Here is a 15,623-nt window from a genome sequence, read left to right as displayed (position 1 = left end):
GCAGGCAGGCAGCAGTGGCTACCAGGCCGATAAACAGCATCAGCGGGAGTAGCGATGGAGTCCGCGAGTAGCGACCCAGGCCGAGACAAAGGCGCTTGGAGCTCAGCGCTTTGTTCTATTGCCTCGTAATTGCACCTCGAATTTCGCTAACCCGGGAACCGCTCCAACGCGACCACTGAACCAGCGCTGACCAGGTAATCCCTCTTCAGCGATTAACCTGTCAATGAGTCTCAAGAATCACGGCGCCAGCTCGTACAGCGCTCCCCAACGGTATCGCCAGTCACCCTTCTTAATGCAGAGCGAGCTCGTACAGCGCTCTCCAATGGCAGGTATCTTCAGGCAATAGGTATATCTTGTACGGCACTCTTCAGTGGCACGTATCTTCATGACCCGAGCACAGGCGTGGACACAGTGCTTGAGTGCGCCGCTGTGTATCCGGTCCGCCGTGACCCTCTTGGTCGGCTCAATAGGCAACAACAACAACGACGACGAGAAACAATAATGACGTTCCGAGAGACTCCGCGTTGTGTTCTGTCCTCCGGAGAAGTGGGGCGACTCGACAACAGCTGAGCACCAGGGGGGGGGGGGGTGAAGGGGCGACGCTTCGTTTCAGGGTCTTCTTCGGAGGGCAGTGGCGTATCTGCGACAGCGAGCGGAGGGCGACCACCCCCCCCAACACGTCACAAACACCGCAGCTCGATGAGTCAGCACCGAGTCAACACCAAGTCAGCGTGCCTCGCTGTCCAATCGCTGATTACCATTTGCATTCACTTATTATAAAGTCACGCGCCTCGAGTGACTTTATAATAATTATAATTATAGGTGCGATTAATTACGGGTGAGCTCACGCCGGCTACACCGGCGACGTTGGGGTCCCACTCGCCGTGTCCCCCCCACCTCCACCCTGGCCACCCCCCCCATCCCTGCTCCCCCCATGGCCGTCCCCCCCCCACCACCCCTCCCCCTGGGTGAGCTCAGCAGGGGTGTCTCCCTTCGGGGTCACCATTGGCGTTCCGAATGTCAGCGGCACAAGTATTTGTAAGCACGGCGGCGGCGGCAGCACGACTGTTTTTGCCAGTACCACCTGGAACCTGACTCGTCCCTGCCGTGTCATCGCTTCGCTGGTCAAACGGGAGGATTCCCCTTGGCGTCTCTCGCCACTCGTTAGCCATATACATTGTTACTGGCAGCAGGCCCAACACATCTGTGCCAGTGATGCACATTTAGTGTGGATGACACTCGGGCTGGCGCGGTGGTTATCGTTACGTGGTGGGGGGGCGGGTAGGCGTCCTCATTCAGCAGTGGTGTGACGACGTGCAGGTCAGTTGGAGCCACATCCTAGACAGAGCCGGGTGGTGGTGGTGGCGGTGCACGTGGCCTGTAATCCAGCACGCATGGAGGCAGCAGTGAGGGTTGGTGGATAATGCACAAAAGTGAAACTCCCTTCTCCTGTGGGTGGCGAGGTGCCATACCATGGCTCGCCAGGAGAATGCAATTCAGCAAACTGTGACCCCACCTGTTCCATCTGAATGGAAAAGTGTTGCCCTCTTGCACACGTGGGGTTCCTTCCACATGGAAACACTCATTGACATCTCACACCTTGATGGAGCAGCGGTGGCCAACTGGCGTCTTCCCAGCCGCATGCGGCTCTACCGAAGGGGCACAACGTAGAACACACTATCACAGTAGGAGCAAAAAATAATGAATGTTTCCCGTGCTGTGCCGAAAACTGTCAACAAATATACACTTGGCTCTTTGCAGAACACATGGTCCTTTTTGGCTCTTGGTCTGTTCCAGGTTGGCCACCCCTGAAATAGAAGACTGCAGAACTTGGGAAATTGTCAGTCCTGTTCTCTGTGGCTCCTCACACTTCTGAGCTGTTTCATTTTCGAGCGAGTGAATGCTGTGCGCATTGCAATTGTACGAGTGCATTCACCGTCCTGTAAGAATGCGGAATCACATAAGCTCCAAAAGACCACAGAAAGACGTTTGTCACTACACACGCACACCGAATCACAAACAGCACAGGCTGCTATGCAATTTATTTATTACCATTAACAGATCTATTCACAGTCCTGTATTTAACCAGGTGACAGCCTGTTTGAGATTCCTTTATTGCAAGAAAGACCTGGGAGGTCCAAGAAGTGTACAATAGATATTTTTATTATTATTTGTAGACAATGTCCTATTTTGGAACTGATCTGTGTAGTCTGAGTAAGTATGTTGCAAATGACATCCGAGCGCCTTTCATTGCCAGCGATGACGGTGCAGAATAACAAAGTGACTCGGGGGGGGACACAGAATTAACATCCTCGAGCCAAACCCTGCAGCCGACTGGGCTGCGTGGGTAAAGAGCGTGTTGCGTAAATAATTGGGAACTCTTTGTTGTAAAACATCGGTCCACACCTGGAATTGATAATTAATAAACAAAGTGGGCGCGCAAACACTGCCGCCCCAATTTTACCTTACAGCAAACACCACTCGGTTGGATAAAAAAACTAAACAGTTACACCACAGTTTACGAGACTGGAGACGCACACACACACAACAACAAACATGCTGCATGTCGCATTTGCATCCTGCTTGCTGCGCATTATTACCCAAAGGACTAACGAGGAAAACTGATGTCAATAGATTCGTGAACATTCGGAGGCATGCCTTCTGTGTATTTGCTGCCAGATGAGTGTTTGCCTGCTGCAAACTAGCAAATGCATTGATTTACAGAACACACTGCCAAGCAAACCAGAATGCGGACTGCTAACAGTCCGGCTAAACCAGTTGGAGCAGTTACCTTGTTGTTAAAAGTAAATCGATAAACATTCCTGTTAAGAGTTGTTTACGTTGTCCGTTTAAGAATGCGAAGAATTTGGTCGCAAGCCCAAAGCACATCCAATGATGCGTCTTGGTAACCTGTAGTTTTCCCACCTGATGACGATTGCTTGTGTTGCAATCGAAACGTCGTGATAATTTAATTGTTGTATTTGTATTTTATTATTTCCCTTCTACGTGATTTTACCGAAAGAACCAAGAATATGAAAATGGTGGCTTAGATTTCAAGCGGCAGTTCGAAGAACAGAAACCATTTCTGGAGGCAAATGCAGACGATGAGCATCCTAATGCCCTCAACGTGACGAGGTGCGTTGAGTCGACGGCGCCGACGCAGGGAGGACTGGCAGCACGGGAACGTGACCTGGGCACGAAGCGAGCGCGGGGACGACAACCTCACGAGTCCGACTTGCACTCGGCTCTACGGCCGACGGCAACACCCCGCGTTAATGAACAATGTGAGCACGACAACGACGACAACAACAACGCGCGCAGCCCTAATATATTACTCTGGCAGTGTCGCAGCACCGCTGTGGCGAGCGTGGCGTGCTTACGGTCGCCATGAATTACTGCACAGCCTCATCGCCACCGTTGATACTCTACCACTACGATACTACGACTCGCGGCCACTACGACAGCGGGGTTTTCTCTCACGAGGACAGCACCGTTCGCTACCCGACAGTGTAGCGCATGCTTTATGCACAACGAATTGCCACATCAATTGCGAGCCGACTATCACGGCACCCGCATAAACTATGGAGTCAGTGCATGGTTTTAAAGGGCCACAGGAATGTATATTAAAATGCGCTTCCGTTTTAATTAATAAAAACAACACGCGACCAATACGATTTTTCATTCAAGCAATAAAGTGCACGCCACAATGTTAATAACGTGAGTCACGAGAGGCCGCGCACGCACCATGCGCTCCTCAGCCAGTGCCGCCAGCGCGCACCCAACGCCACAAAAGCACAGAACATCGCACAGGGCACCATTCACTCGACTACCAATCCCTGAAGTGTCGCGAACACCAATCACCACCAGTGCCGCGACGGGCTCAGACAGGAAAACATTACAGTCGTTTTAAAGCAACTTGTAAATACAGTAGCTAGTTACCGGGTGATCGAAATAAAACATTTAGAAACGCCACGCAAATAAACAGTTAACTGCAATTCTGGGGGAGGAAAATATAAATTGGTAAAACGTATCTGGGATCAACCGATTAAAAAATTGGCTTAACGGGCTGATGTTAATGCCCACGTCAGAGCACTGGGCGAGCATCGGCCTTTTAAGATACATGGCTAATTTTAAGATCCTGGCTTCCAATCCAAACAAATGGTTCTAGATTATCACTGGCTAATGGGATGTGTGATGGAACACACAAGTGACCTGGTCGGGTGGCTCGCAAAGTCAGAGCAACGAGCCAGCACTGCTGAGGTCCTCGGTTCAAATCCAGGTTTTAGCTGCTCGTGATTAAACTGGGTTCAAGTGTCGCGAGTTGATGGTCTCAGCCTGGTCACCAACATCACAAAAAAATAAAACCTATCACGTAAAATTTGGGTGTCGACTGAATTTGGCAAAATTTTAAGAGAATAAATATATATTGGTTTTATCGCCACGTGACAAAAATCCCTCTTTTGAAGGACGCGTGGGAAAGGGCACTCACACTGGTGTGAATAAAAGTCACTTTGAAGTTATCTCAGTAGTTCTGTGGGATATGCTTCAGCACACTATTATCTAACATGAGGAGCTGCGCTGAATGGCCAGTGTCCCATGACTCCAAACATCACGATGTAAAGCAATTTGCCAGGTAGCAACTTTAACGTGGATCTATTGTTTATTTATGTTGTTACTTATTTGAAGTAATCGATTACAGAATTTTTCGTTAATCTATGACCAATATTTAACAGAGGGTCCTTGCCCATAAACATCTTAAAGTTCACCTGCATCGGTTTCAAGAATAACTTTTTCAGGAGCATCCTGCAAAGTTCTTACCGTGGTTAGTGACGATTTTCTACGAATATATTCCGACTGAGTATTTTTGCGGTGTAATTTTTTCAAATTCGGCAAAAATTGGAGCACGATGCTGGAACACAGCGGCCTGTGCTCGTGAATGATGCCATGGGACCTTGAACGTCCACTGTGAAGCGGATGGCGGCGGACACTGTGCGTGTGGTCACTCCCAGGGCCGGCCGCCGGAGTCACAAACCGTGAACCCCTGCGAACAAGCGGCGAACCGCTGCGCCGTGCCACCGTCCCAGATGAGAGACACCGGACGTCCAAAAGGAGTCCAGACTTTTGTTGGCATTGAATCAACGCTGCCGAAACGACGCACTCCGGCCTTTGCAGCCCACGGAACGCGCAAAGGAGACGTACCGTCCGCCTGTTTTTTAGCACGGGGCCTACACCCCTTCGGATAACTCGGGAGCGGGACTCTCGGGGCACGGGGGGGGGGGTGGCCCCCCACAGTTACGGAACTTTAGTGTAAATAATATAGACGATAGCGCCGCAGTAAACATGCCAGGTGTGTGTGCAGCAACAGCCGGTGTGGGTGCCCGCGAGCGAGCGAGCCAGTGTCGAACCACCTCCGCTACACGCCGTAAACGCATTACCACCGTTGACATTAACACCCTCCCCCCCCCCCCCCCCGATCACCAAAAATCCAAATTAACTTGCGCTTTAGACGATGCCCACAGCAGACAAAAAAGCCCTCCCCCCGCCCGCCCGTTTGTATTATTACACCAGGTGACCCATTTATGGAGAACTTGCCTATGTCTAATGAGCACCTTTGCCCACCTTGTCAACGGGTTGAGTGAGCATCGTGGAAGCTACGGCGGCTTCCCTGCCTACAAGGAGGGAGTTAAAATGTTTCACAATGGTGGTTAGACATCTCGAGATTTTTTAAAATTAAATCATCTTCTAATTGTGGGCGCCACGGTGGCGAGATGTTAACTACCTCGCCAGGTCTACAGGAGGTCGTGGGTTCGATCCCGACCCTGACACCTGCTGTATATTTGGAGTCTGCGTGTTCTCAGGTCCTCCGTTTTTTCCCTCCGCATTTAAAATCACAAACACGCGTTTAGAGTACAGTATTTTGCTGTTATAAATTTCCACATAAGCCACTTCGTTGACCTATCATTTGTGGCTAGGTAGCTTCTGAAAAATATCTATATAGCTCAGTGGGCTGTACATGCTAAAATAAAGTTAACTTTTAAATCGTTTTAATTACTACCAATGATTACAGTCGGCTCTCGAAAGGGATTGTGCTGCATATTATTTCAGTGGGCTATTATCTTTATAATAGATATTATTTTCATGATAGCTAAGAAGAAGTGTTCACGACAACGGTGGTAAAGGATTTCCAGTCTGTGCTTATAAACCAATGCCAATGCAGTCCCTGACCTCTTACTTTGAATTGAACACCTGTACAATATTTATACAGACGGACAGACTATATATACATACACACACATATACACTCTCTTGTTTACGCGGCATGCCAACAGTGACATGAGGGTAGCATTAAATGATTTCCTGAGGTGACAGATGTCACCGACATTATAAAGTTCCCGATGCGAAATTGAAACACCGAGAACATTTGTCGATCACGTGCGATTGTGACATGTGCGCGATTGGGCGAAAGAGAGAGGCATGCTGGGAACTATTGCGCCCATGGGCAGCAGCCCAGCAGGTAGCTTTCAGCCGCATCTCTTACGTCCTCACGCACCTCAGATTAGCACGGTTGGCTACGTACGGTGAGAAAGAAGTTCACCCATACATACATGCATATGCGTGCGGAGCTTATATCCTTGTACGCAGTTTCCTGTAGGCCCTCCAGTTTCTGAGTGCAGAAAGACTCTGAAAAAATCGGTCCAACGTCACAATCGGCCATCTCCTGGACCATGTGTCAGGACACGGCACGACTGTCCCGGGTGATTGAGAACGCACATCTCCGTCTGTAACCCCAAGACAATGATTTTACAATTGCGTGAACACACGCGGATACCAGTTTCTTTCATAACCATGTCCTTGTGCGCAGAGGAGATGATGCCTGGAGTTAACTTGAAGTCGACTGCCAGCAGCGTGTCCAAGTGTGGAGTTATGCCCTGGTTACACGACTAATGCCCATCAGTGCAGGAAGTATACAGTCACGTCACCCGCGTCACCACAGCGAGGAAACAGTGAGGGTTTTATTTACAATATGAGGTGAATGAAATAAAATAATTAGAGTAACAGTTAGGGCACCGTAGTGGCGAGATGTTAACTACCTTGTCTGGTACGCAGGAGGTCGTGGGTTCGATCCCAAACCTGACACCTGCTGCATATTTGGAGTTTGCATGTCTCTCTTGGTGGTCGCGTGGATTTTTCTCCGGATCCTCCGGTTTTTCCCTCCACATTTAGAATCAACATGCTTTTAGAGTATTTGGCTGCTATGAATTTATACATGATAAGCCACTTCGTTGAGCTACCATTTGTGTGGCGAGGTCTATTCTGAAAAAGAGCTACATAGCTCAGTGGACCTTACCTGGTAAAATACAAAAATGTTTAGTTTAGTAGTTTAAATAATCCACTTCTCTTTAGTTGTATCCGCATCTGTACAACGACTCCAGTAGGACTGTAATCGACAGCACGTCTATAGGGGCTGCTCAAGAGCTGGGTGATTCCCGTGACGATTTCTGCACGAATCACAATTCCTCTGTGGGCGATTCCCATGTTAAAAATCGACATTCATGTGAATGGGAACCGACCTGGAATTTGTGCAATATAATTGGATTCCACCGAGATCCTGTTGTGAATTGAGCTGAGCAAAAAGCATCGATGATTCCAGACGGCCAGAAAATAAATTATGGTCAATTGTAGGCAGGGTTAGAATCGCCATTGTACGTATGTACGTCGCGACCTACTTTCGCGATATACGTAGCCAACTGTGCTAATCAGAGGTCCGGGGGAAGGACAACAAACTAAACACAAAAAGCAGTTCTAAAGAAATTAGTATTGCCATTGCAATTAATTACAATGGCAATACAGTTAGCCCCGCACCTCTGATAAGCAGGGATGGCTACATAACGGTGCGAAAAAGACGTTCAACATACGTACCTACATAACACGAGCGCGCCAGATCACTTCGCTCTCACCCCAATTCTGGCGCTGACAAAAGAAAAAACAGAAGGTCCTTGAGGGCTGCATGGGCGAGTGAAGGCCGGAGCTCGCACAGCCCGACCAGAATCGCCGTTGAAATGAATCACGCAGACATCGGCCGCGTGTTTCAAAGGCGACTCCACCCCCAGGCCAGCCACCCTCCCCTCTCTTCACCACGCACACCAGGCTTTGCCCAGCTCGGCACACACACAATCACATTATTCCGCTGAGCCCACGATGCTGTTGGGAACTGTATCCGATTTCTGAGAGAAGAATAAGGACTTCAGGCTCAGAATTGAGAGCTCCAGCTTGCATTACAAAGACAAAGAACCCCCGCCGTGTAGCCTTCACAGACTGTTAGAGCAAGTACTGTTAGTGAGCACTTATGAAGGCTGGCACGGCGCACGAGGGGGTGGGTGACCAGCACCACGCCCGACGGACTTTGTCTCCCAAGTGGCGATGTTTACACACCGCACCAGGTACTCATTTGAGGCTGAGTCGACTTAGGGGAGGCCCAGGATCGCTACAGATTATCGTCACTGGTGTTGGCCGTGAATGAGGATGGAACGCGGGTCGCCGGGTTCGTAGCACGGCACGCTAACCGCTACACCACCGCTCCCCACGACACACACGTGACATCACATACATTAAGCGTAGGGGGCAATTTTGATTCCGTGCCGTTGACCAACGTGCCAGCATCGTGTTACAATCGGCAGCCCCCCCCACCCCAGCTGAAACGTGCAAAAAGAAAAAAGTAAAAAATAGTTCACCCGCAAAACGTACAAAACAACACTGCACGTCTAAAAACGCAAGTCTGAGGCCGCGCGACAGATCGCGCGGTCACCGAATCGCCTGCAGCAAATCAGGGAGCAGCAAGCGCTGACCTTTGAAGCGTTGACAACCAATCACAATCACGCAGGCAGAGAGGGCAGCACCTGCACTCTCTTCACATTACAGTAGTTAAAACCTGTTAGCCGAAAAAAAAGAAAAATTCATATATTTTATTAAATATAAGTAAAGCTTTCGCATATTTCTATTCATTGTCCTACTTCCCCCCCCCCATGCAGTTCAGTAGTTGGAAAGGCCACCCCAAACCCCAAGCCAGCGGGTGAGGACACTTTCTTCTGTTGCCACTGTCACCAAAAAAGACAAAAACGTTTCTCTCCGTCGGCAGCTCCCCGGACTCCCAAGCGGCACGCTCCACACGGGAGGGCGGGGGGGGGCTGGGGGGAGGGGTGAGGAGGGGTGACGTCGAGCCGCGTGGGCTAGGAGGAGAACGCGGGTCGACGCGGGAAGTTGGGGTGCCGAGGCCGCGTCGGACGTTCGGTTTCGCAGATGTAAGCCGCGGCGCGATGTCACACCGGCTGCAAGCGGCGCCTCCTCACCCCTCGTCTCCGACACCATTAGTTATTAAACGTATTATACACTGGGAGAGTGAACTGGACACAATGTCTCGTGGGAGTGGATATCTAGCGCCGGTATAAGGAGTTTTTAAATTCTGAATAGTTGTTAAAAAAAATAGATTTTGAGCTGGTGGCCACGACACCAGTACACAATATCCACACCTCTTGAGAGTGATGTCAAGGGCATCTTAAAAGCCAATCTGGCAACAGAAGTCACGTATTGGTAATTCCGTGCATAAATTACTGGGCGGTTAACGAGGATCCGACTGGTGAGTGGCTGCCCACACTCAGCTAAATACGAAACAGATTCGGGAAGTTTTTGTTAGCAAGACAAAAATATTCTGTTGTAAAGTTGACGTTAAACACCCTGTGAGATCGTTCACAAATAAACGCAGGTCCGTCTGCTTGAGTCACAACCCAAGACGCTTACCTCGAAACTTACAAAGGCAAAAAAAAATCGGCCATCGGTAAGTACGGCTATCCACATCCTCTTTATAAAATAACAAATTCAAGATGGGAACTGTCGTGTTTAAATTACGTAAACTTGAATATTCTTAAACGAGTCACGTGAACCGCCATTGCTCAGCCATCAGATCGACACCAATGGGTTCCAAAGGTGAATTTTCCAGCCGCTCGAAAAGTCGTTCAAGGGAGGCCGTCCCTCTCGGACTCCGCATCGCCCACTCCTCCTCCTCCTCCGTCGCTCACACTCGCTCCCCCGTCGCAGCTCGCGCACGTCGACGTGGGCGCAAGCGCCCCCGAAGCCGTCGAAGCCGCAGAAGCCTCCGCCGGCGCCGCGCCGCCCTCCAGGCCCGGCGTGGGCGGCACGGCGACCCACTCGCCGAGGCGGCTGGACTGGCGCACGGCCTCAACCACGCTGGCCATGTAGAGGCCGTCCTCGAAGGTGGCGGCCGAGTGCAGGGGGCCGCGCTCCCACGCCCGCCGCTCGGCGCGCACCTCGAACGAGGCGCGCAGCGCCCGCACCGTCTGTACCAGGCCCTGCACCGCACACACGGCACGATAAGGTACAGGCACGATACGGTACAGGGCAATACGGCACAATACGACACGGCTCAATACGACGTGATACGCTGCAATACAACACAATACGGCACAATACGGTGTAGGCGTACCCCTCTTATAGTGCTCAGGATACATTGTTGGTAAACGGAGCACTGTGCGAGACAGCGCTCTAGGAGGCCACTATAACGTGGTTCCAATGGAGATGCGTTACCAAGAGCACTATTTTTTTTACCTATGAGCAATATCTATATGGGATGTCGGTGATAGCCTTCATAATGATACTATACACGTGATAAATGTATTAAAGCATTTAAAAAATAAAAATTGCTTTTAATGACGACATCGGCCATAAACACACGATCTGCGGGAAGCTATACTCATGGGATTACTCGATCCATTGATCGCCAATTGATAAAAGCAGCGATTAACCCTCGATGAATCGATACTCTAACGTGGCAATCGGATCGACTGTGAGCAGAATCGATACAACAGACACCTCCATTCAGGTTCCACAAGACCACGATGGGCAGAGACCCGCCCCTACAGGCAACGCCACGTCTACTTCCTTCTGTATATGGGGGCTGATCCGCGCAGGAATTTTCCTGCAGGACAAAGAGCGTCATAACGAAACAGCGTTATAAGAGGCAGCACGAAAAGAGGTAGGCCTGTACAAGGACTCCTCTACTTACGAATATTGGACTTCTGAACTTTCAGAGATACGGACAAACCTGGTCAGCACGTCAAGTTGCCCGTTCGGACCGAGAGTCACAAGTTCAACCGCCGCGCAATAGACGGCTGTGGTGGCATCTACATCTGCAGAACGTGAAGAACCGGTGGCATCTACTGCTGCAGAACGTGAAGAACCAGTGACATCTACAGAACGTGAAGAACCAGTGGCATCTACATCGACAGAACGTGAAGAACCAGTGGCATCGACATCTATAAAATGTGAAGAACCTGTGGCATCTACATCTACAGAATGTGAAGAACCAGTGGCATCTACGTCTGCAGAACGTGAAGAACCAGTGGCATCTACATCTACAGAATATTAAGAACCAGTGGCATCTACGTCTGCAAAACGTGAAGAACCAGTGGCATCTACAGCTACAGAACGTGAAGAACCAGTGGCATCTACATCTACAGAGCGTGAAGAACCAGTGGCATCTACGTCTGCAGAATGTGAAAAACCAGTGGCATCGACATCTATAAAATGTGAAGAACCTGTGGCATCTACGTCTGCAGAACGTAAATAACCAGTGGCATCTACATCTACAAAACGTAAAGAACCGGTGGCATCTACATCTGCAGAACGTAAATAACCAGTGGCATCTACATCTATAAAATGTGAAGAACCAGTGGCATCTACGTCTGCAGAACGTGAAGAACCAGTGGCATCTACATCTACAGAATATTAAGAACCAGTGGCATCTACGTCTGCAGAACGTAAATAACCAGTGGCATCTACATCTACAGAATGTGAAGAACCAGTGGCATCTACGTCTGCAGAACGTGAAGAACCAATGGCATCTACATCTACAGAATATGAAGAACCAGTGGCATCTACATCTGCAGAACGTGAAGAACCAGTGGCATCTACAGCTACAGAACGTGAAGAACCAGTGGCATCTACATCTACAGAACGTGAAGAACCAGTGGCATCTACGTCTGCAGAACGTGAAGAACCAGTGGCATCTACGTCTGCAGAACGTGAAGAACCAGTGGCATCTACGTCTACAGAACATGAAGAACCGGTGGCATCTACATCTACACGAGATTGTACAACTTTTAAAGCCATTCCCCGTGTTTATTGTACATGCTGTAGAACATGTTTGGAATTGACAGGAGTAAAGTTGGACAAACGAACAAATCGACTTACGAACAGACCTCTGGAACCTCACTCGTTCGTAAGTTGATGAGTGCATGTACTACATTATTACGATACAGTAATACACAACAGTGTTGGATTGAGCCGCCTCGTTAGGTGGGGTTAGGCACGGAGTGAATGTGGACTTCGACTGAACAAATTGCATTTTGGAGTTCTCATTATGTGCCCGACAGTCTTAAAACGCTATTGTATTGAATTAACCCTCTAAGATACTGATACATTCACCGAAGCAGAAACTTGATAACATCTCCTTTAAGTGGGGCAACTTAACAGACCCAACGGCAAGAGCGGAGCTAACGCATTAGAGCCACGTTAATCAATACACAACATCTAACGGGAGTTGTGGTGTAAATCACACACCACATCCTTTCTTGTAAATACTGCTTCAAGATGCCTCGTGACACACAGATGCCTGACCACAAGCTGTCAATTACGATGCACGCATCGCCTCACCGGTACAATATTAAACCACCAATACCAACAGCCACCATTCGCCACTAAGCAACGGTGACGTCACCACGGTGCCTGTGCCAGGCCAGGTGCACTTTGAGGCCACTTGAAGTGTCGAAGGCTCGCTGACAGGAGGTCACGGGACAGGTCCTGCAGGTGCCATGAGTTGACCAACTGAGCTTACTGCCAGATACACCAGCTGTGCCCCCTACTGTGCTACACAAGACAAATAGACAAAGATCCCCTATTGCCTTAACATAATGTTGGGGCAAGTGCTGTTAGCGAGCACTTATGAAGGCCGTCACGTCACACGATGTGGATGGGTGGCCAGCACCACGCCTAACTGCCTTTGTCTCCCTTGTGATGATGTTAACACACTGCACCAGGTACTCGAGGCTGAGTCGACCTAGAGGAGGCCTAAGACTGGTTCAGATAATCGTCACTGATTTTGGCCATGAGCGGGAATCGAACTCGGGTCGCCAGGTTCGTAGCGCAGTGCTAACCGCTACACTACCGCTCCCACATACACAGACAGACACACACACACACAGATAAACTAACACACACACAGATAATCTAACACACACACACACTGCTCGAGCAGCCACGGTCGTGTGACAACAAAGTCTTGCTACAAGCGAGGTGCAATGACGTTCGCCTGGCAGCCACCGCTTTGGAGGCGAGGGCCCGAGGATCACGCAAACCCCATGGAACTTCTAAACCCACTGGGTTCACGTTGGCCAGGAGATGGCAGTACTGCAAATGAGTGCGTGAAACGCACTCGTGCGGTGGACCTTTAATGACTATTTGCATTGTCGTGGAGAGAATGAGGAATAAAATAAAATAAGTGGAACATACGCCTCTCGCCGTATCTCTGTTCCTCCAGGTGAGATATACAATTATTTTCATTTGTTTTTACACACAGCCAATGGCTGGACTTGTCCCTTGCTTTTTATTCCACGCGTGTGCGGCGATAATGCAGCCATCGATCGAGGGTCGAATTCAAACCGAGTGTGATAGGCCTCGCGCTCGCTGAAGATGAATGCCTTCAGGGAAGTCGTGAACTGTATACGCAACTGCGCACAATTCTGTGAGTCACTTATAACTGATTTGCCATTACTTATTGCCAATTATGGACCTGGCACTTAATAATATGCTACACAGTGGCAGTGGGGGTCACAAAATGCCGCTGTATTACTAATAAACCCCAATGATCTGATAAAAATTAGGGATTTCGATCGGATCACTGGGGGGGCACGTGCCACCCCCCCCCCCCCCCCCCCCACTGGCTCCGCCAGTGCACATAGCCTGTTATTGGCGACACGGCCTTCTGGGAGTGAATTATTTCAGCAGCATTGGGGTTATTCCAATAAAAAAAACCCTGGATCCGGGTTCCCCTTTCAGCATCATCCCCTGGAATGCGCTGAGGTTTCTCCAGGCACTCGCAAAACAAGGCACACTCAAAGCGACTCCTGAAGTAGGTACTGCCCGAAACCATTCCGACGAAGGATCCTTGAAATTACGTGAGACTTCCACGAACAATCTACGCGAAGGAAACGGCGTTACGCGGGGCACTTTCGCAGTTGTAATGGTGGGAGATTGTAGAGACGCTGCCAGAACACTCGCTCACAATAGCCTGACCCTTAACATTGGTATATCACAGGGTCTTTGACATCCACCTAACCCAAGGTCTTTGGTGGTGGTTTCCAAGACGTCCGTTGAGCATGGTTGGCTTACGTATGGTGTGAAAGAAGTTAAACATACATACGTACAACAAAAGTACTGTGGAGAGAAGTGAGTTTAACATGTACACATTCACGACCAATATTATCCATAATAGAGGTTTTTGGGTTAGATCGCGTAAATATAATTGTGCCGTTAAACCCGCCACCGTCCAACACAGCCAATAAGTAAGGTTTGTTACTTAAACAAAACATGCCAATTCGTTACAAGTACAGCACACCGGTGTGTTGGAGAGTAAACCCACAACATGGCAGTAGTGAGAGTTAAACTCCAGATGCAGTAGCTTAGCGGCAAGCACACCAACTCCTAGGCCTCTCAGCCACCCAAACAGACAGATGACCTTCAGCTATAGGCGGCTAAGACCCTATTTAGACCACAAGTCCCTTTTACAGTGGCAGAAGGGAGGAAGCTTCAACGTAGGAATGCAACGGATCCTGCTCCCTGACCAGGATCCACCATGTCCAGTCACGCAGCGCACACAGCCCCCAGCCGCTTCGTACATGGGGAAGGTGGGTGGGAGAGGCAATGGGGCGCAGGGAGGGGGGGATGAGAAAGCTGCAGGCGCCGGCGTTACTGCTGCTGTGTGCAAGACGCATTCTTGCGTGGAGGGGGTAAGTGTTGATGCGTGTGGGCAGTGGCGGCATACTGGTTGGCCACGGTTGCGAGATGTTAACCGTCTCGCCTGGTATACAGGAGGCTGTGGATTCGAATTCACGCAAACTTTTTCTCCAGGTCCTCCAGTTTTTCCTTCCACAAATATTCAAAACAGGCGTTTAGAGTATTTGGCTGCGATACATTTCCACGTGATAAGCCACTTTGTTGAGTTATCATTTACCTGGTAAAATAAAAACAGTGGTTATAGCTAATAATACTGCGCCGCGAAGATGGCGACCTGGGTTCAATTCACTGAACCGGTTCTGATCCTCTACTAGGGTCGAATCAGTCTTAAATTAATACCTGGCGTGGTGATAAATATCAGCACCGGGGAGACAAAGGCGGGCAGGCACGGTGCTGGTCAAACCACCCCCTTTCATTGGTGCTCGCTAACAGTACTTGCACCCATCAGTCTGTATAGGCTCTGTCGGGGATCTTTCTTTTGGTAGGCACTCGACAAAAAACACTAAACGTGAGCCGTCTTCGTGTCAACATCGCTGGGA

At 49.6% G+C, this 15,623-nt stretch overlaps 1 protein-coding gene across 1 annotated transcript in view; it reads right to left on the bottom strand.

Annotated features, from left to right (window-relative positions):
* Nucleotides 1-2,030: 2,030 nt before the first annotated feature.
* Nucleotides 2,031-15,623, bottom strand: part of GFOD2 (Gfo/Idh/MocA-like oxidoreductase domain containing 2) — a 29,087-nt gene continuing 15,494 nt past the window's right edge. Inside the window, exon 3 of the mRNA XM_078613885.1 lies at nucleotides 2,031-10,364. Coding sequence (XP_078470011.1) covers nucleotides 10,011-10,364 — 354 coding nt within the window. The 3' untranslated portion in view covers nucleotides 2,031-10,010. The remainder of the gene's footprint in view (nucleotides 10,365-15,623) is intronic.

The sequence above is a fragment of the Lampetra planeri genome, chromosome 42, assembly GCF_965212315.1.
Source record: "Lampetra planeri chromosome 42, kcLamPlan1.2.h2, whole genome shotgun sequence".
Classification (NCBI taxonomy): Eukaryota; Metazoa; Chordata; class Hyperoartia; order Petromyzontiformes; family Petromyzontidae; genus Lampetra; species Lampetra planeri.
The sequence above is the reverse complement of the archived record's forward strand: the minus strand, read 5'-3'. Positions and strand labels throughout refer to the sequence as shown.